At 35.4% G+C, this 21154-nt stretch overlaps 1 protein-coding gene across 1 annotated transcript in view; it reads left to right on the top strand.

The window, feature by feature from the left end:
- DICER1 (dicer 1, ribonuclease III) overlaps window positions 1-21154 on the top strand; it is a 63191-nt gene that overhangs the window by 18551 nt on the left and 23486 nt on the right. The window contains exons 4-15 of the mRNA XM_066551564.1: window positions 5916-6108; window positions 7005-7167; window positions 7590-7720; window positions 8641-8775; window positions 9529-9689; window positions 10953-11121; window positions 13206-13678; window positions 17295-17427; window positions 18321-18563; window positions 18662-18816; window positions 20124-20256; window positions 20702-20777. Coding sequence (XP_066407661.1) covers window positions 5965-6108; window positions 7005-7167; window positions 7590-7720; window positions 8641-8775; window positions 9529-9689; window positions 10953-11121; window positions 13206-13678; window positions 17295-17427; window positions 18321-18563; window positions 18662-18816; window positions 20124-20256; window positions 20702-20777 — 2116 coding nt within the window. The 5' untranslated portion in view covers window positions 5916-5964. The remainder of the gene's footprint in view (window positions 1-5915; window positions 6109-7004; window positions 7168-7589; window positions 7721-8640; window positions 8776-9528; window positions 9690-10952; window positions 11122-13205; window positions 13679-17294; window positions 17428-18320; window positions 18564-18661; window positions 18817-20123; window positions 20257-20701; window positions 20778-21154) is intronic.

The raw sequence follows: 21154 nt of genomic DNA, 5'->3' as shown, positions 1-21154 counted from the left end.
CTGATAAATATTGGCATAATCCTCTTGCATTTGTGGAGCAGCACAACTTCTATGTGAATGCTGACTTTCTGGCTCTGTTGGTTGAGGTGGACTGATTGCAACACAACGTGTTTATTAGACTTTTGCCCCAAGTCCAGGTTTGGTCATACTGAACACTTCATGAAGGACTTAAGGGGTTTTCTGAGCCTGCTGAGTGTCATGTTGTACTCCATTTCTCTCCTACAAGCAGACATTTAGAAGGTGTCTGCCAGGAATTTCACCTGTTAACTGTTGTACTGCTTGTAGAAGTGCTTCAGAATCAGCTCATCCAAATGTAGAGCCTTAATTTTACTTTTGCTTTAATAAGCTCTGTAATGAAACTTTTCCTGGACAACAGAAAGCAGCTGTTGTTGTGCTGGTATGCCTTGGTAGGCTATTAAAGACCAATGTGTGACTGGTTATGTATCAGAAGAATAGAAAAAATAGAATTCTTGCAGTCAAAACGAATATTCACAAAGTATATTTCTGATTGTGCTAGGGAAACCAGGGAAGATGGTCCTTAAAGGAATACTTATATTTGAGCTTTTTAAGTGTCTACACATTCCCTTCTTGGAAAGGAGCACATCTGAAATACATTTTTTTTTTATTTAAGAGTATTGTAAGACCAAATGTAAAAATTGCTGTTAGGCAATGCATGGGATAAAGATCTTTGAAGGATGAGAGAGAAAAATGTCTCATAAGATATGTTCTGTGTAAAAGAGAGCACAATACAAAAGAGATTCCCGATTCATCTTACTGAGTAATATTGACAGTTGTTTGATGTTTGAGTTGTGGACTTTTTCTTTGGCATATAAAACTGAGGGTGTTTGGTTTGGGATTTTTAAGTTCTCTTAAGAGAACTAAGTTGCAGGAGTAATATTAACAAAATAAGCTGCTTTTTTGGAAGAAGTAGTGTGCTCTTCTGGGCTGTCACTGAAAAAGTCAAATCCTTTTAAAAAGTACACTTTGTTTGAAAGAAAGCTTAGAAACCAGACAACACAGAAATATTGCAAGTTCACCTAAATTGATGCAAAACCAATTCTTGCCTGTGAATGCTTACAGTGTAAGTTGGCATGGAACATTCTGAGTGACATTTTACATTTTGTATATTAACATTTACATTCATTTTCTACTCTGTATTTTGTATTTGTAATATTTTACATTTTTTCTTTTTATTTGGTCCTCCTTTACCCAAGTAAGAATTCTCTGTGTTAGATCATTCAGCAAGTTAATATTTCATGTAGCACTTGAACATAGAAAGTGCTATAAAGAAGCTGCATTCAGACTCTTCAAGTGTTCATGTGAGAGAATTTTCAAGCAGCAAGGTTCTATTAATATTTTTTTATAAATTGTGGTTTATTTCCTTTAGAGTAAGTGGATTATTTTTACCTCTTGAGGCTAACTTTTTTTGGCTGATGCTGAGAGTGTTTTTAGAGGATAAATTAGATATTCCAGGACAAAGACGAAATTCTAAAGCATCAGAAATAATGTTTGTATCACAAGGATTATATTAGGTACAAATTTACAAATCAGTATAGAAAGCAAATTAACAGTTAGAAAGTATATACAAATCAGTATAGAAAACAAATTAAATACACTGCAAATGGCAGTAAGAAATTTTTGTTGTTAATTGGAGATGATTATAGTTTTACATTAACTTGTGAATACAGCACAAACTAAGCTCATAAATGGTGATAAAAACTTGAAAGTTGCATCCCCAGGACGTTACTTTCTTCTCTGTGCACCTCAGTGCCATTCCATAAATGTTTTAAACTGGCCTCCAAGCAGGAGTGGATCCAGGATGTCTCATTGCAGGTCAAAGCCTCTGGTTGGTTTGGCTTGTATTCCCTAGTGCAGTAAACCTTGAATTGAACCTTTTATGCACCAGGGGATGGCTTCAAATTGGATATAGTCATGTGACTGAAAAACCTACACCACAGTTCCAGATTTATTGAAGACTGGGAAAAATTGCTGTTGCATGTTGTTGACTTCATTTCCAACATTGTGTATTTTTCTGAAAAACAGTTCTTTAAATGATGGAATAAGGGGTTAATTTTGGTTCTGCAGTTCATGATCTGTTCACATAAATGTGCATTAAAATAAGGACACTAGGTTGTGAATTCTGCTCTTAAAACTCTCAAGATTGGCGGCCATGAAACTGAAACTTTCACTATTATTTACGTAGAACAAATAAGCTTGAGCCTAATCCAGCTTCCATAACTAGTCCAGAGTCACAGGAAGTATGATTTGTTTTACGTGTTTCTCACTCCAAGTTGAGCTGCAGCAAGTTCTTACAGTTTCTTGTTCTGTCAGATTTCAAAATAATGCAGTGGACCAAGATTGAACATCTTAAAAAGTATCTTTATTACCCAACGCTGGCTGAGCAGGACTAGTTTGACTTTTTGTTATACTTCACTGTTAGCTAGTTTCAGTTAGCTCACATTCAGTTTTCTGTCTATAGATTCTGAACATATGTGCTTACATCTCAAATGTTTTCAATTTAAAATCTGTTCTTCAAGTAGATGTGCTCTTTCCCTTTTTATTTCTAGATGATCCTGTTCTGCTTTTCCTTTATTGAAGAACTTGATATTTTTCCTTGCTATTGAAATAGAATATCTAGAATGATACAATTACTGCATTATACTGGCTTAGTCCCATAATAATGTTGGCATTGATCTTGTCAGATGTTATATACTTCCAATACAAATCATAGAAATGAGGGCCAGGACTAGGAAATCTTAGTATAGCAGAAAGAAATATTGATTTGGGTGGATAACTTTTTCTTTTTACCTGACTTTGTTTAAATTCCCTCTCTCTATATGTTCTTTCAAATATGTTGTGACTCATGCAAGCTCAGCCCAGGTATGATTCAGTGGCACACAGTGCTGTTTTGGTACACAGAAACCAAAGTTGTAGTTTAGAGTATATGTTGTTTCACATCTTTCCAGATAAAGCTGGAGCCATATATAAGCATAAATCCTCTTACTTCTCACAGCAGAGTAGATGAACTGATATCACTGTTATTAGGTGCATAGCAAAAGAAGTGAATTATTTGTAATATTGGATCCTGTACTTGTTTCGTATTAGCAGCCTTTTAAAAAAGGTTGGTTTTCTCTCCTTAATTCCCTTCTGGTGTTGTGATATAGCTATTTTGTATGTTCCCAAAGTTGTATTTATCATTTGAAAAAGAAACACGTGACAGATGGAGCAGTAAACGAAGAAGAGGAGCTGCTCATCTAAAGTGATTTATAAATAACTGAAGTGGCTGGGCTTATGTACAAGAATGATTGAGGAATCAGCTTCAGCTTTTACTGTGGAAAATGTTTGGATACCTGGTTGGTTCTAGCAATTATTATGACAGTGAGGTCTCATTTTAAACAAAGCAAATGTTAGTTGTTTTTCACCAGTTACTCTGTGCAAGTAGAGAAGTATGATTGAGACTGTTTCAATGAAATCTTGTAGTCATGCAAAAGACCTTTGTGTTCTTCAGACACTGCAGGGGGTTTGAACTGTACGAGCCAAAACATCTTTAGTTGTGCCAGATTAGAACACTCTAGAAAACTATTGCTATAGTTGCATTGTTAGAACCTCCATGTGCTTGTATGCATTCTTTGAAATGTATAGAAACAATTTAAGAATCTACAGGAACCTTTTTTTTAAATTACAACTGAAATGAGTAATGACATAATACTGATTTTGTGATTTGTGTAGACTGTTGTTCTTTATTTACAGCTAAATAAAGCAATATTGATCCATTTTATCTGTTTATTGATGTAATTGGGCTCAAATGGTAGCTTACATGACAGGAGTGAAAAGTAAATGAGAAGGTTGCCATGAGTTTGGAGATCATCATAAAGCAACTGAAAAAACATAAAATGTCAGGCATGCTCTTTACTATGTCCTGTGGAAATGCACATTTGTTCCTTTTGAAGTTTTTTTAGGATTTTAAAGCATCTTCTCACTATGACAGCTTTGGTGACACCCAAATAAAAATATCAGACAATATTCTAGCTGTATCAACACACTTTGTATATTAAAGAGGAGCATTTTTGATATGTTTATTGCTGATCCTAAATTTAAGAAGTTCCATATATCCTTGTTCACTAAGTAGCATTTACTACTGAATGTTTGTCTACAAAAGATAAATATGTTTTTACAGTGGAGCTGTGTGTATAATGTTATTTCAGCTTAACCACGCTGTCCTTCAGGGCTTCCCCTGCCACTTAAACAAATTGAGACAAAGCTTTATCTGGCCACTTACTGTAAAGTGAAATTACTCCTGACTGCAGGAGGATTGATCATGTAGTTCAATGTATTTCCCTCTCTTTATTATACAGTATTTACCTGAGATGGAAAGTGAGATCATTGGTTTAATCTCTTTTTTAGAGCTTCCTATAGTTATTTGATACTAGTTTAGTATCAGTGTCTAGACACGGTCCAGATTATAATATTTAATTTAGAAATATTAACATAGAATAGAACAACAGTATTATGAATACTTCTCTTAATTACAGAATTACATAATTACTAGGGTTGGAAGGAACCTCTGGAAATCCAGTCAGTGCCCCATTTTTTATTTAATTGTACTGCTTCCTTTTTTACTCTCTCTCTTCAGTTATTTCTGATAACCATTACTGGTTCTCTCTTAGTGTATTATGCTTCTCCTATTTATTTTTTATTCCTTACTGCACATCTGCAAAAATTGAGCAACTTTCCTATTGTTTAGTAAAGCAAGAACATTTCAATGCAATAAAATGATAATTAGCTTTTTCTCATGCCTTTTTAATGAGTTATTAAATATTAATGCATCATCAATTTTATGCATTTCTCAACACATATTGATGCTAAAATTAATATAGGGCTTGTAGGAATTTTATTTTAAAACTAACTTTTGAAGATACTGTGTTTTTAATAGGGTATGTATCCAGTTTAAGGAGGGAGTATTCAAAATTTCTTAAATTTCACATAGTATGTGTCTGTATACTTCAGCAATATTTTTTCTATATCATCAGGCCATAATCACTTTCCCAGGCTGAAGGTTTTTATGTTGTGGGATTTGTTTGTTTGTTTTACTTGGCAATTTTTTTGCTTAGTCTTGTTTGTTGTAACCTTGATAATTCCTGATAAATAGGAGATGTTTTTAGCATGCACACACACCCTGATGATGAGAACTTCATAGCCTCAGTAGGAAGGTGTTCTGTAGTGCTCAATTGTCATGAAGTTCTGAATGCTTTGTTTGTTTATGAATTACAGTGTCTTTATGAAATTGGTGGTTAACCTGGTAAGGATTCCATTCTCTATTAGTCCTTACCAGAGTCATCAGCAATTACCTATAATTCTGCCAGTTCTTAAAAAGATAATCTAATCAGAATCTGATGTTTTGAAAATACTGACATTCTTGTGCAGTTTTTGTTCTTTTCCTAGCAATTAGAATAAAATTCCTGTGTATTTAAAGCTTTTAATTTGTCAAAGGCCTTTTTGGTTGGAAAGAAAAACGGAAAATCTGATACTTGTGCCTGTGCTGTAAATTTCAGTGTTTTCTTTCCTGAAATAAAGCTAAGACAGCTTTACTTTTTAAAGCTTAAATTTAAAATGAAATTCTGTGAGACCGTAAATGGAACTTCAGATTAAAATGTAAGTGAGTAAATCCAAATGCCTGTAAAGAGCATTGTCCTGTAAAGAACAGCTCCTTTTGAATTTCAGGGGTACTTTGATAAGCATACATCTTCAAGTGGAGAACTGCCTGTAAATTTAAAATTAACATTTTCTGCTGAAAATAGTGTGAGAAGAAACACTTCTGTAAGTAAAATCAAGTAATGTCCTTTTCTTGATAAAGATTTTCTCTTATTGCTTGAGATTGCAAGTATATCTAATACCATTTCATTTTCTTCTCATAGTAGGCTGTGCTGGAACAAAAATGCAATGAAAGAAACACTGGATGAATGAATGAAAAGCCCTGCTTTGCAATCCCTCAGCATGGCAGGACTGCAGCTCATGACCCCTGCTTCCTCCCCAATGGGTCCATTTTTTGGACTACCATGGCAACAAGAAGCAATTCATGATAACATTTACACGCCAAGAAAATATCAGGTACTAGTGGTAGTACTAATACAGTAACATCAAAAAAAGTACAATTAAATTCGTTAATTAATGGAAAAAGAACAAGAGCAGGTGGACAAAGTGCTGTGATGCACACCGTCAGAGCACGTCTCTCTCAGCTCCACCTGTTGGGAGCTAATTCTTTAGTTTGGCTTTGTTTCACATTTGTTATATCCCCTTCCCTCTTCTAAGTTTGCTCTAATGAGCAGAACAGCTTTTAAGCTGCTACTCTCTGCAGAATGCTGCTGGGGACAGATAAACTGTGCCTCTCAATTGTATACATACATCCTGTCTCCTTCCACCTCTCACTTTTTCTTCCACATGGTATACTAATTTTGATTTTTGGTTCACATCCTGGTCAAAGCAGCCCCCTAAAGTCAGAGACCCCATCAGGGTACTCTGATTTTTCACTTAAAGGAAAACTGAGTTCTAGAATACCAGTTCTCTTTGCACTGCAGCGGTGCCCAGAAGCATTTTGTTAGCATTACTGAGAAACTTGAATCACCTTCAGCTGGTCTACTTGCTTATTGGGCTGAATTGATGCTTGCAATTGGATTTAAAAGCTGTGGTTTCTTTCTTCATACCATGTAGATAGCAACAGAATCATCTATTAAAACGGTACATTCAGAAAGCTACCTGAGAGCAGATTGTGGTACTGAAGGATTTTAGATTTAAAAGCTGGGCTATATATAGTGTGTTAGTATTTTTGAAGGGTTGTGAGAACACATTGTTATGAAAGAGACGTGTTAATTATATGGCATTTGAAAGATTTCAAGCTGTACTATTGACTTGTACTTGTCTATAGTTTATTTATCACTTTTGTTATTTTTTTGTCAATTTTTTTACTGCATTACTGCAAGTAAGGACATTCTTATTTTTTAACCTAGGTTGAACTGCTTGAAGCAGCTTTGGATCATAATACAATAGTCTGCTTAAACACTGGCTCAGGGAAGACTTTTATTGCAGTACTACTCACTAAAGAGCTGTCCTATCAGATCAGGGGAGATTTCAACAAAAATGGAAAAAGAACTGTGTTCTTGGTCAACTCGGGTAAGAGGAAATGTTCCTAAACACACGACTATTACTTCCATGGAATATTCTGTAAAAGAAGTTCTTTGAAAGCAAAGTAGGGAGAAACTTCTGTGTAAAGCCTTCAACAGCAAGAATATGATACCTTTCATCTTTTGTTTCATTGTCTGTTTAATGTAATCGGTTTAAATTAGAAAACAGAACATGTTATATATATATATATATATAAAGTTAAGACATTGAATCTGAAGTGAAATTTAGTTAGCAATCTGTTTCCTTCATGTGGTTCTGCATAGAGGCAGTTGCCACGTATATACGGTTTCACATTAGTCTAAGCTAAAGAACACATTATGAAATGTGGTGCTAGGTTATATGACACACATCTTACAAATTAAAGTATGAGAAGACCTTTATGTAAATGAGATTAATTTTTTTTCCTTAAGCGAATCAAGTTGCTCAACAAGTGTCAGCTGTCAGGACACATTCAGACCTTAAAGTGGGAGAGTATTCGAGTTTGGAGATAACTGAATCATGGACAAAAGAGAAATGGAGTCAGGAATTCTCTAAGCATCAGGTAATGTATTAAGTAAAAACTATAAGAAAAGCATACAGAGAGTTAGGTTGGATCAAAAGTGATTCCTTCTAATTATGCATTCAGTGTTCTTTAAAAAGAAATCCAGCATATTGGTAATATTTGTATGTTAATTTTGAGGCAAATATATGTACGTGTTTTCAGGTTGTTTTTAAAAAGCCATCCTCTAAGTCCTTTGTTTTCAATCTCCCTGACTTGTTCATTATGTTGATTGCAGAAGAAATTTTGAGTGTGCATACTGTACTTTAAGTGCTATTAAAATTTTATTAAATGTTAGGGTTTTGCGGTTTACTTTCTGGTGATTAGTAATGCTTTAAGGAATGTGTCTGAAGAACTCAGAAGAAAGTGTTACTATACTTAGTGAAGTTCAAAGTGAGTATAAAAACTACATAATTTTATCAACAAACTCAATTTTTATGTGTTTGTGTACAAGAAATAAGTTTTTATTTTAAAAGAATTCTGATAATGTCCTGCTTATATTACTGCTGCAAATAGTTAAGAGCTTATGAAGAACCATCTTTCTGGCTGGACACATGATGATAGGACCCATATAAGGACACTAACTTAATTTATTAGGATTATTTAATGATACTTGTTCTGTGTGGTCTGGTTGCTGCTGAGATTGTCTGTTGTATTCATTTTTTAGCAAGGCATGTGCCTGGAGAGATACAGACATATATAAATACACCCCCATTCAGAGAGATGGCTTTCTCCAGCAGAGAAGGTTTTAGTCTCTCTTGTCCTTACCTGGTATAGGCAGATATTTGCCAATGCTGTCTCACAATTGGCATTGGTATTTGCCAGTGCTGTCTCACAAGACCTGCAGAAAACTATTCCTCCTTCACCTTACCTCTGATAGCTTGTACTTTTCTTGTACTGACACTTTTTTCCTTTCAATCTAGGTTCTGGTTATGACATGTCATGTTGCTTTGACTGTTTTGAGAAATGAGTATTTATCCCTGTCAAATATTAATCTTCTGGTGTTTGATGAGTGCCATCTTGCAATCCAGGATCATCCATACCGTGAGATTATGAAGGTGCATTTATTGTGTGAATGTTTAATATACTTGGTTGAGGAAGAAAAGTGAGTGGGAGAGCTGGAGAATTGGAAACCATTTAAGGCAACTTTTGCTGCCAAAAAAGATATTAGTGGAACCAATGTTAGCATGTTCCTGGGACTGTGAAATTACTGTATTGAATTAAGATACTATGTAGTAGAAGAATAATGTATTTACTGTATTTTACCATGGGGATTAAAGACAAATGTGTCTTTAACAGAGAGGCTAAATTTACTGAATTAGGGGAATTTTTAAAATTCATCAATAAAATATTTGAGTTTGGGAATGGGATATGCTAATCAGTTTCTATTATTTTTTAAAATGCTGATCTTTAAAGGTGCTACTGGGGCTCTTTCCAGAATATTATTGGCTCCATGTCATTTTTGGCTTGTAAGTGAGAGATACCTGCATAATAAGTATCTTTCCAAATCTCTTTTCAAATGTATATGCCTTTTTATATGGTGTGCAAGTATTATGTTATGTATTGTAGGTATGACAAGAGTATTCGGTTTAATGCTAACTGTTTCCATTTTTCCATGTTGTAAATACTTACCTTTAAATGTGATGGCTGTTTAACTTCCAGTCAGTAGAACAGAAAATATTAATTAAATGTTTGGTTCCTTTTGCAACACCTGCTATTGAAATAAAAGTTTCCAGCCTAAGCATCATAAATTTGCAGGTAGATTAACAAGATACCTTTTGTAAATAATTTATTTTGATTTTATTTCACAGATCTGTGAGGATTATCCATCATGTCCTCGAATTTTGGGATTAACAGCTTCCATTTTAAATGGGAAATGTGATCCTGCTGAGTTAGAGGAGAAGATCCAGAAACTGGAGAAAATTTTGAAGAGCAATGCTGAAACTGCAACTGATTTGGTGGTCTTGGACAGGTGTGTTTTATAAGGATTGTTGGTAAATTGATGCCTGCATTTTCATTTTGGATAGAGGAGTAAACCAGTAGCAATATTTAGTCTTCTAAATTTTAGAAAAGTTTGTGTGTGTATGATGCTGATAATTCCATTTAGGATGGAGATAAAATGTTAAATGGTTTTGAGTATAAAGGCTGATTGGCCTTGGTCAGGAGAGATTTTCTGTTGTTGAAAAACAAAACAAAAGGTACAACAAAACAGATCCTCTAAAAAAAAAAGCTCAACCCAAAACAACCAAAAAAACCCTCAACACACCACCAAGCTAAAACCTGACATTTCATGAAATACTATTGAACTTTTAAAATGCACTCTTTTGTGTGGAGTGTAACTGTTTCACATCCAGTGTATGCCATAATGTCACTATTTAGGAAAATGTGGCAACATTCCCAGTACAATGTGCTCTTAATGCAAGAGAAGTTGCCTTTTCTTTTTTTTTTTTTTTCCCCAGATGCATAGCTTGGGTTTTAAAGGCTAATGAAAGAGGGAGATGAGAGGAGGTAATAAATACTTAAATAAGTACTTAAACAAGTGAGTTACAGAATCTAGAATCCTGCGAGTGTTGTTTAAACTAAAGGTGGTGATAATGCAACAACTTGTAGGGGAGAGTAGGGTGAAATGATTGCTATGTAGCATGTTTTCTTCTACCACCTGGACTGTATTGTTGAGTTTTAAATAAAGGTAAAAAGTTATGGAACAGGTGTTTTGTCCATGCATAAATGTTTTAAATGCATTTTTTTTATTCATCTGAACCATTTCCTTTCAAAAACTTTTAAGAATTTTCCCTTGCTGCCATTCAAGAATAATAATTACTTTACTTGTGTAAATGTATTTAGAGACATAAATTTACATTGTGTAAATTGGTTTTGTTTTGTATAGCAAGAGAGTGCACTATCAAAAAACAAGTGAAGACGTTGGTGAAGTAAATAGAATTTGCTTAAATTTTCCAGTATTTGAAATGAGAGTAGTAATATTGGCCTTCTTTTTAGGATTGTATTAAAACAGTATCTAGAATTTAATAGCTCAGTATTTCAGGAGGTAGAGGTTTTTCTGAAGTGTTTTAACTGTATAAACTGTATAATTTTTAATAATTATTGATTCTTGATGGGGAAAGAAATGTTCTTGAATACATACCATGTTGCTGTTGTGTTTGCTGTATAACCTTAAGAGCTGAAATAGCTCTGGCTTTCAGAAGCTGTGTTTAACTTGATCTTTGCCCTCATTAAGATATACTTCTCAGCCATGTGAGATTGTTGTAGACTGTGGACCATATACTGACAAAAGTGGGTTGTATGGAAGATTATTAAAGGAATTGGATGAAGCACTTGCTTTTCTGAATGACTGCAACATATCTGTACATTCAAAAGAAAGAGATTCTACCTTAATTTCTAAGCAGGTAAGGATACCAAGAAATGTGAGAAACCTTGGAATAGAAATCTTACTACTGTTTTTCTTTGCCATGTATGTTACATAACTGAAACCTCCTTAGCTAGCCATCCTTGATTATCTGAAGCAAAAAGACTTCTGATTTTTCTGTTCATTAACATGCAGCTGTTTTCATAAATGAATGGGGCTTCAATGTCAGGCATTGATTAGAATTCCATTTACTTTGAGATTCAGATTTGCTTAAAGCACTAAAACAATTCTGCACCCTGATGTTCTAGGTCCTTATCTCTGAAGTCAAGAATTTGACATTTTCACAATCTCCTATGGCCTTTGAATAATTCAGTACAGAAGAGGAAATAAGGCTTCAGGAAGAATTTGGACTGTTGCCTGTTGTATTAAAAGTTGGTAAAGGAAGAATTTAGGCAAAAATTCCAGCCAGAGATGTACAGTGTCTGTAATTTATCTTAGAACAATGTTGGAGTAGTGTCACACCTTGCTGGAACAGAATTTGAATCTCAAGTCCTGCTTGACTTTCTCTGTGTTTGCCCCTGTGTTGTCCTGACCTTTGGCAGAGGATGGTCCAGAAGGTGTGGAGTGTTTAGCAGGGACCTTTCACACAGGGGGTCCAGGTACCTTTTTGAACCCTGCTTGACCTTCCTGGTTTGGAACTGCCTGCCAAATTATAACTACGTAGGGATGTAAGTCTTTGAACAAGAAGTCAGTAGTGAGTCACTACTGTGGCTATTCCTGTAATAGTCTATGAGAAATTTGGAGAATGTATTTCTTTCTTCAGCCCAAAATATTCCAGTTTCCCTTAGCATTCTCAGAAACTGGGGACTCTGACACTGTCTATAAAATATTATTTGTGCCAGAGGGAAAGATGGGACATAAGGTAGCCTATCACAGTGCATGGGAATTGGAAGTCCTGGTTACTTTTGTGCTAAACTATAATAGGCTAAAATACATAAGGAATGCTGGCTGGAGGCAATCTTCATGACTTGCAGAGTCCAGAAGAGTGGATTAACTGCTCTACATGTAAAGCTTGTAACCCTCTGGGCTTGTTTTAAACCAGTAGCTCTCCGAGAAGATGGAGACACCCATATTAAGAAACCAGTTTCAGACTAAGGTGCTTTATGTCTTGGCAGTGTAGAGTATCAAACCTCTGTATTGCAGTTACAACTAGTCTGGATAGTTTTGTCCTTAAGTGTTAGAACTAATAAACTCCACAGAGGATAGGATAGCATCAAAAGGATGATAGCCTGTTCTTTATTTCCTCACAGAAGGAAAGAAGGAAGAGAAATTAAAGCAGCAGCTGAACCAGTATCCTGTTATGGTACCATTGTAGTTCTTCTGGTACAATATAGGGCATCCAAACAATAAGTCCTTTTAATAGTGTTATCAGTGTACCCCATTTCTGAATTCCTAGTTTATTGTCTGAAAACTTCACTCTTCTGGAGGAAACAACTTTTCATAAGAAAAGATTATGATGGTACTCTACTGCCTGTTTTCTATGAATGGGACATAGTTTTCTCTTTTTACTATTCCACCCACACGTACAAACCACTGTGTTCTGTTTTTCCTAGGCTAGACTTCCTAAGGCTACCTTAAGGCCACCGTGCAACTTACTGGTTATATATATTTCTGAAACCCTGCCAGCTGTCAGTAGTAAATAAAGTAAAAATGCCCAGTAAACTGTTTATTCTGTTAGTTCTGTGTTATGTAGTAAAGATAAGAATTTTTGCTTTGTTTATCTAGCTGCTTCAAAAAGTATTCTTCTTTTTAGTATAAATTTCAAATTACAGTTCTACAAAGTGACAAAATTTTGATTAAGTTTGGGGTTTTTTGGAGATTCAGAAATGTACAGTTTGAAGTTGATTGGTAATAATTTAAGGGGGGGGGGAACTTGCTCCATTAGAACACCAAATTTCCCAAGGTCATCTAAATAAGAAAAGCAGACTTCTGCATTTTTTTTTAAGTAGAAAATTGCCATAATCCTTACAAAGACTGTACTGTAAGAGAAAAAAAGCCCCTAGTCTTAAATGAATAGTTCATGAATGTACTCTTTGAACTGATACTTGAATTCATTTGTTGTAGATATTGTCAGACTGTCGAGCTGTGTTGGTTGTTCTGGGACCGTGGTGTGCAGATAAGGTAGCTGGGATGATGGTGAGAGAGCTGCAGAAGTATATCAAACATGAACAAGAGGAGCTGCACAGGAAATTTTTATTGTTTACAGACACTTTCCTAAGGAAAATACATGCACTCTGTGAAGAGCACTTCTCGCCTGCCTCACTTGACCTGAAATTTGTGACCCCAAAAGTAATAAAGCTGCTTGAAATCTTGCGCAAATACAAACCATATGAACGGCAGCAGTTTGAAAGTGTTGAATGGTATAACAATAGGAATCAGGATAATTACGTATCTTGGAGTGATTCTGAAGATGATGATGAGGATGAAGAAATTGAGGAGAAAGAGAAGCCAGAGACTAATTTCCCATCTCCCTTTACTAATATTTTATGTGGAATTATTTTTGTGGAAAGAAGATACACAGCAGTTGTTCTAAATAGGTAAAGCTTTTTATTAAAAAAAAAATATATATTCTGAAGGAAAAAGGCAGACTTAGCTGCCAGGATGTTAATATCATGAATATGTAGGGGATTTCTTTGTATTTTTAGAACTCTTTTCATAAAGTTGGTTTAGGAGATCATACAGAATATTTCTAAAGCATATGAGAAGAGTGTATGTCTTTAAAAGTTGTACTCAAGGACTTGTTTCAGACCTGAGTTTTTAATTTGATTCCTTTAGAAGGCAAATTGTTAAATACTGTACTAAACCTGTAAAATAAGCATATACTGATTTGTTGTAATTGGTCTTTAGAGTTATATTTTCAATGGATGTTGAAAACTTCTCTAGTCTACTGAGTTCAATACTTCTGGAAATCTCACCATTACCCTGCTAAATCACAATATTATATGATCCAAGTCTAGAAAAAATCAAATTTACCCATGCACAAATATCTCTCAAGATTTACCAGTACTGCTTTCACAGTTGATGTTTATAAAGCACCTATTTAGTGAAACACTGAGTGCTTTCTTAAAGTCTCCGCCAAGAAAAATATGAATGTGGGAGTATTTGCCAACTGGCAGTATTGTAGTACCTTATCAGTTCCTATTCTTGAATATGATACATGTTAGTTATGTATAGCACTTAATTGTTAAAAGCCATTTGCCACAAACTGTGAATGACATGATTGATTCACCTATCATGGTTTTGGTTTTCAGGTTTTCAGGTTTTCAGGTTTCTCTGATAGTGTAGCAAATGTCCTGTGCCAGCTGTTCATTGCATTCTGGATACCTCTCAGTCTGACCCCTCTGTTAGTACATTTTTGCTCGAGTTAATAAGTGCATAAGATATCCTTTGATCTGCAGACTTATCTATGTCAACTTTTGTCAACTTTTATCTTTTCGCTTTTCCTTTTTTGCATTTTAAATATGTTCACATAAATCTGCAGTATGAGGCAAATCAAGCTGTTCAGCAAAATGAGCATATTCTGTTAATAAGTCCTGAAGAAATGACATTAACAGTCTTTTGCTGAGCTGAAATGAGTATTTCATTACCCTATAGGGAATGAACAGAATTCTGAAAACTTTTTTCTTCTCTGTTCAGTTATGAATGTGATTTAAGTCATAATGGTTTTCCACTGTGCAATCATTCTTGTAGTCTGTGATTTATACACTCTACAATATCCTAACTGCTGTTGAACCTGACAGAATACAGAGTCTAGATTAAATTGGTGATCAAATTCTGCCATCTTTGAGCTTTAGGCACCTTTAGTAGAGGTTACTGGTGGCAAAATATAAAACTATATATAACTTTTTATCCCCTTTTGAAAGCTAGCTGCCAGACTCTCAAAATGCTCCTTTACCTCATGTAGCATGTGATTTCAGAACACCTGATATTGTATTGACCATCAGACTGGAAGCTTTTGGTGGAGAAGCTCACTGTAGGCCTTCTTCAGCAGAGTGCATTTGATTTCAAGGGCCTCTGCTGATGACAGCTATACCTAGGCTGTTTATAGGGGGAGGACTCTCTACTGGATGAGAAAGTCATGAGTGTTTGAATTAATGTATCACAGCTACTTTCAGTAATGGAACTGAGTTAAAACAGAAGTATAAATTTTCTTAAAACACAGTTATTATGGTAGTATTTAGAATACCATTTTATGAAATCTAGGATGGGCAAAATTCATGGCATGAGTTGTACTTTCTGTCTTTATTATTGCACTTGCTGGAGTGGCTTGCTCAGTGTTTAAGTTGATGTATACCATTCAGTTCTGGTGCCTGTAAGTTTCTTTTCAGAATAGAAGACATTTTCTAAAGCCCAATTCCCTTCCATTTGCATTGTAAGTGCCTCTTGGCTCTCTTAAGAGAAGGATTCGAAAGCAGAAGTTTGAAAAGCAGAAGTTATCTGTTTGAAAAACACCACCTGTTACCTACCACAAATAGTTTTTTTTTAATCACAAGTTTGGAGTCCTATATGTTTCTCAGGAACTTGGCTAAAATTTGCAATGAAGTGTTTATTCAGATGCTTTTTATTGTCCATTTCTATACAAGTAAACTGAAGTAAGAATGTTTGAGATGTTTAGTAGGTACTCAATTTGTCTGACCTCACAGAAATGCCATACCGAAAAAGAAAAAAAATATTTCTGTCCAGTTATTAACCCATACTTTCTTAGACTGTCTGTCTCAAGAGCCTGGACTGCATACAGAAATGTAACTCCATTTGGCCTTGAACTAACAAACAACATTTGCACTTCAGCACAGGAGGGTCCTTCTAGTCTTGTTTCCTTAAGGATGGCAAGTTGTATGCCTGTTTTATGTCCTCTTGCCTATCTCTCCATCCATTCCAATTTTAACAGATTGCAAAAGAGGAAAGCCTTCAAGGTGTTTTATGTTCACATAAATTTTGTTTAAAATGGGGACTAAGAAAGGGGGCCAGACTTGAGTAGTTTCCCAAGGGTAGAAAGAGCAGGGAGAGCTTTGCATTTTCCCTCTGGTTTGGCAGCAGCTTGCTGGGCAGATGGTAGGCTTATAGCTGGGGACTGGCACAGCATCCATCTACTTCTGTGTGAGACAGGAATGCTAGAGATTTTTTGGGGAAAGGTTTGAGTTACTGCTGCAGGTGTAGAGAGACAGTATGTTCTTTGGCTGTGGGGAGCACCTGGTAATGGACATGATGGATGTGCTTTGAGCAGAGTAGTATTGGGATGGCTATAGTGACACATGCAAGGGATTATTTGTTGTATATAATCCCTTGGTTTTTATTGGCTCTCCTGTTCACAAGTACTGATCAACTAATGATGCTTCAGCATACTTACTTTGATTGCACACTGTAATTGTGATTCTAAATCTGTAAATGCCTCATTTTTAGATTTCATGCATTATTTAGGTGAGCAATCTTCTACCTTATGTGTGAAATCAGAAATCAGAACAATGCAGAAGCCAGCCTTTTCTGCTTCTATAACATAAAGGATAAACTGAGTGGAAATAAAGTGAGAACATGAAAGTTCCTCGCATCCCTGTCAATTACTCCTTTTTAAGAATTGTATTACATCCTCTATTTGGGTTAATTTCACAAGTAGTGAACATCTCACCATGTAGGCTGAGCATCACTCTTGAGAAAAACAGGTCAACATTTTGTCACCAGTATACTTGAACAGAATGTATAATCTAGTATTAAGTAGAATTACAATCTTGCATTTTAACCTAGAAGTTAACATTTTATACTGAAGAAACATATTTTTGTTGAGGAAGCAGATACAGGTCTTTCTTCTAAAATCAGCTAGAGCCTACAGAACAAGATTAGCAAAGTAATTTTGAGTAGAGTGCTTTAACAACAGAGAGCCTTAGAGTAATAGATTGGTTTAAAAATATAGAGTTTTAGCATGATAGGTCTGAAATGTGTGTGAAGCACAAAATGCATGAGCTCTCCATGTGTTTCTGTATGCAGTCTGTCTTGTGGTAACCTTGCAGTGGTTTTTGAGAAGACTGCAGTCAATTTATGTGTTAACATGACTTAATTGTCATGCTTCCACTTTTCCTTTTAATATAGGTCTTATAAATAATAGATTTTCCTCCATTTTGTAGGTTGTGTAACTTCTAAAAACACATGTAATATTTTTAGGTTGATAAAAGAAGCTGGCAAGCAAGATCCAGAACTGGCTTACATCAGTAGCAATTTTATAACTGGACATGGCATTGGCAAGAACCAGCCTCGTAACAAGCAGATGGAAGTAGAATTTAGAAAACAGGAAGAGGTAACTTCAAGAAAAAAAATTAAACTGACAGTACTCTTTTTGTGTGTGTGTGTGTGTGCCTTTGAAAACAAAATAAATCAACAGGCAGAGTCTGGGGCACAGTCACTGGAAGCTTATAGCTTTTTTTAAAAATAATGCTTACTTATTGGAGATACAGATGTTGTTTGTAAAACAATAAAAATATGTTTGGAGACACATTGCACAAACAGAAATTAAAACTTCATGTAAATTCGTGTTTATATCTAGTCAGATCATTGTCCAATTTTTCTGCATTGTGTTAGTGGTAATATAATATGTTACAAATGTAAAGAATGTCAGGCTTACTGACATTTTCAGTAGTTCAGCTGATTTTAATATTTATCTTTTCTAAATGTGAATTTGTTTAATTATTAAATGTTAAAATGTTTAAAAAAAACCCTGATTTTACATTATTAAAGCTCATCCTGGCTGGGTTGTGCTCCAGACACCACACTTTTCCTTAGTATTGTTTCATATATAGTATAAATATCAGAAGTGCCAGTTCTAGAATGAGCTCTATCCCCTGAGGATGCTTCAGCCTCAGGAATGTTTGGGAAAAGATGGTGTCCTGAAAGCATAATTTGTTTTTTCATTAATACCACAACTGAAAACTTGTAAGTAAATAGGGGGGATCCGCTCCATTCCTAGAGGTTATAGTAGCTTCTTAGACACATGTGAGTCCACGTACCTGATTTTATTCTTAGAAATCTTCTGGTTCTGATAAATAGTCTTGTTACATTTCTGAAAAGATTCTTTGTAATAGTTTTGTATTTCCATGTGTGGACATGTTTTGTTTTCCGTGTCCGGACACAATTTCATGATGGAAACAGATCTTGTAAAATTAATCTGTAAATTTGTCTTCATTACTTTTGCAGGTTCTTAGAAAATTTCGAGCACATGAGACCAACCTACTTATTGCTACTAGCATTGTAGAAGAGGGTGTTGACATACCAAAATGCAACTTGGTGGTGCGTTTTGATTTGCCCACAGAGTACCGTTCCTATGTGCAGTCAAAAGGAAGAGCTAGAGCACCAATTTCCAATTACATTATGTTAGCAGATACAGACAAAATCAAAAGTTTTGAAGAAGATCTTAAGACATACAAAGCAATTGAGAAGGTATGAGGTCAAAGGAATGGGCCTGGGTTTTTTTAAGTGTACCTTAGTACTTTTTCAGGGAAAAACCTCTCATCATGTTCTTTTCTTGAAACGTTTAGATCCTCCGAAACAAATGCTCAAAATCTGTTGATGCCAATGAAACTGAAACTGAACCCATTGTTGATGATGATGATGTCTTTCCACCCTATGTATTGAGGCCAGATGAGAACAGTCCAAGGGTTACTATTAACACTGCTATTGGACACATAAATAGGTAAGAGATATATTCACTTCTTCATATCATTGAATAAAAGATTTCTTAGTCAGTCTCGCAACATGGATGCATGGGACATTTTACACATTATACACATTTCCTCTTAGGCACCTTGACAGAATCTTCTCTCCTAAAGAAAGTGGTCACAGAGGTTTGAAGGGATTATTTGCTTTCTTTATCTTTATCCTACCAGAGATTCTAGCTCTGATAATAAATGTAGTGATGTTGATTCCTGTTTAAATAAAAGCTTCTCTGAAAACATTCAGCTTCAAACTGTGTACTAAATTTGCATTTTTGCTCTTGTCAAGCTAGTTTTAAAAATAAATAAACTGTTAAAACACTAGTTAAATCTTCAGTTCTAACATTCACATTTGTGGTAGCAGTCTGTTGCCATCTTTACAAACAAAACCACAGTAACTAAAGTCCACCAGTCAGGATGGGAGCTACTCAAATATCAACTCTGTAAGGGAATGGTAATTAGAGAAGGTTCTCAGTGATAGGAAGACAAAAAAGACAAGGAAGAAGATCCAGGGAGCTGTGGATCAGTCAATTTAACTATAGTCATGTGGAATGCTATGGACAAAGTCCTCATGGCAATGGTTTTTAGGCCCATAAATAAAAGTGGGTTGGCAGAAACCAAGTTTTACTGAGGGATTTTTATCTCTGGTGTCATGAAGTGGTTAACTGTGAAAAGCAGTGAATGTCATTTACTGAAGTAAAGCTTGTGGTGCAATTGCCAAAGTACTACCTTAGTAGCTAAATTCTTGAGATGCAGACCATTTTGATGGACTGGCTGGTAAATAAAGCCTCTCAAAGCAGTCAGATTTGAAGCATGAATGGCAGATGGTAAACGATTCAAAGGCTGTCTGGCAGCTGTGTGTATGTGGCATTGCTTCTGGACTGTTAAGAGGTCCAGCACAGTTTAATATCAGGATGTTGGTATTTAATACCAAGCTGGGAGAGAGGGAAGTCAGTACAAGGGAGGAAAGGCAAGAGGGGGAAACCATGATAAACAGGAGGAGTAAGACAACAGTTAACTCAGGAGGCATAATGGGAACCCTGGGACTTGGCGGGAAACAGCCTTGTGCATCATTACAAGCTGGAGCAACCATTCTGGAGACCAGGTTTATAATAAAGGACTTGGAGGTCTTCTGCTCAGAACTTAGTTGAATATGAGTCAGTAGTGTACCATTACAGTGTGCATCATCTTCTCTAGCATTCATACCAGTAAGGTAAGGTGCCACTGAAATGTGTTTAGGTTTCAATTTGCAAGTTTTGATGATGTGTAAAATGTTTTGTGCACTCAGGTACTGCGCTAGATTACCAAGTGATCCATTTACACACCTGGCTCCCAAGTGTAAGACCTGGGAACTACCTGACCATACATTTTACTCTACTCTCTACCTGCCAATCAACTCACCTCTTCGAGCTTCAATTGTTGTAGGTATTTGGGCAAGGAAAAGCATGGAAATACATAAATATGTTGGGCTAAGAATGGTCTGTGCCATTTCTAGATTTAGTTTCACTGTTGGTAATGAAAGGTAGATTTTTCTGTATAGTACTCTCTAGCTGGTTTTAGATCACTGTTTTTGTTATAATTCATTTTTCATCAGTTACTTTTTATGCCAAAGGCAAAAATATTTAGATATTCTCCCCTGTACATTGTTGTTTCATGCACTTGTCCTTTATTGGTTTTGATCAGTAGTATAGCTGAGTTCTTGTAATTTTGGTTTCTATGGACAAACAAGCCTGAATATCTTCACAAAACTGCCATCAATGTGTTTTTTACAAAAATTTTGCTTGCTTGAAGTGTTTGTGTTAAACTAAACACAATAAGTAACTTGCTAGTAAACCAAAGGTTTACGAAGTGTTTAAATGTTTCTAGGGCCCTCCAATGAGTTGTGCAAGACTGGCTGAGAGAGTTGTCGCTCTTATTTGCTGTGAAAAACTGCACAAAATTGGTAAGACCTGGAAAAACAACCTCTTTGTTGAAGTGTATTTTATAGTTGAGAAGTTGCATATGATATGGCTGTCATATATGTACATGCCCTTCTCCTGTAGCCATCTATTGCAGCTTGCTTTCGCTTGCCTTGTGTTGTGATGTGGTCATGCACTTACTAATTTAGCTTACAACTTGTAAGTTAAATTTTCCAGGGAAATGTGGTTATTTAACAAATTTCATATTAAACAGCAAAAGGAGCATTAGTAGAGACAAAGATTCTGACATTGAATATACTTAATAGGAGCGAAGTGTCTTAGGATACTGATTATAGTTCAGGGATCACATCCTATGGCCAAAAGAGCATATTTTTTTAAGTGAATTGTGACAAAATGTAAA

This window comes from Molothrus aeneus, chromosome 6 (genome assembly GCF_037042795.1).
Source record: "Molothrus aeneus isolate 106 chromosome 6, BPBGC_Maene_1.0, whole genome shotgun sequence".
Classification (NCBI taxonomy): domain Eukaryota; kingdom Metazoa; phylum Chordata; class Aves; order Passeriformes; family Icteridae; genus Molothrus; species Molothrus aeneus.
The sequence above is the reverse complement of the archived record's forward strand: the minus strand, read 5'-3'. Positions and strand labels throughout refer to the sequence as shown.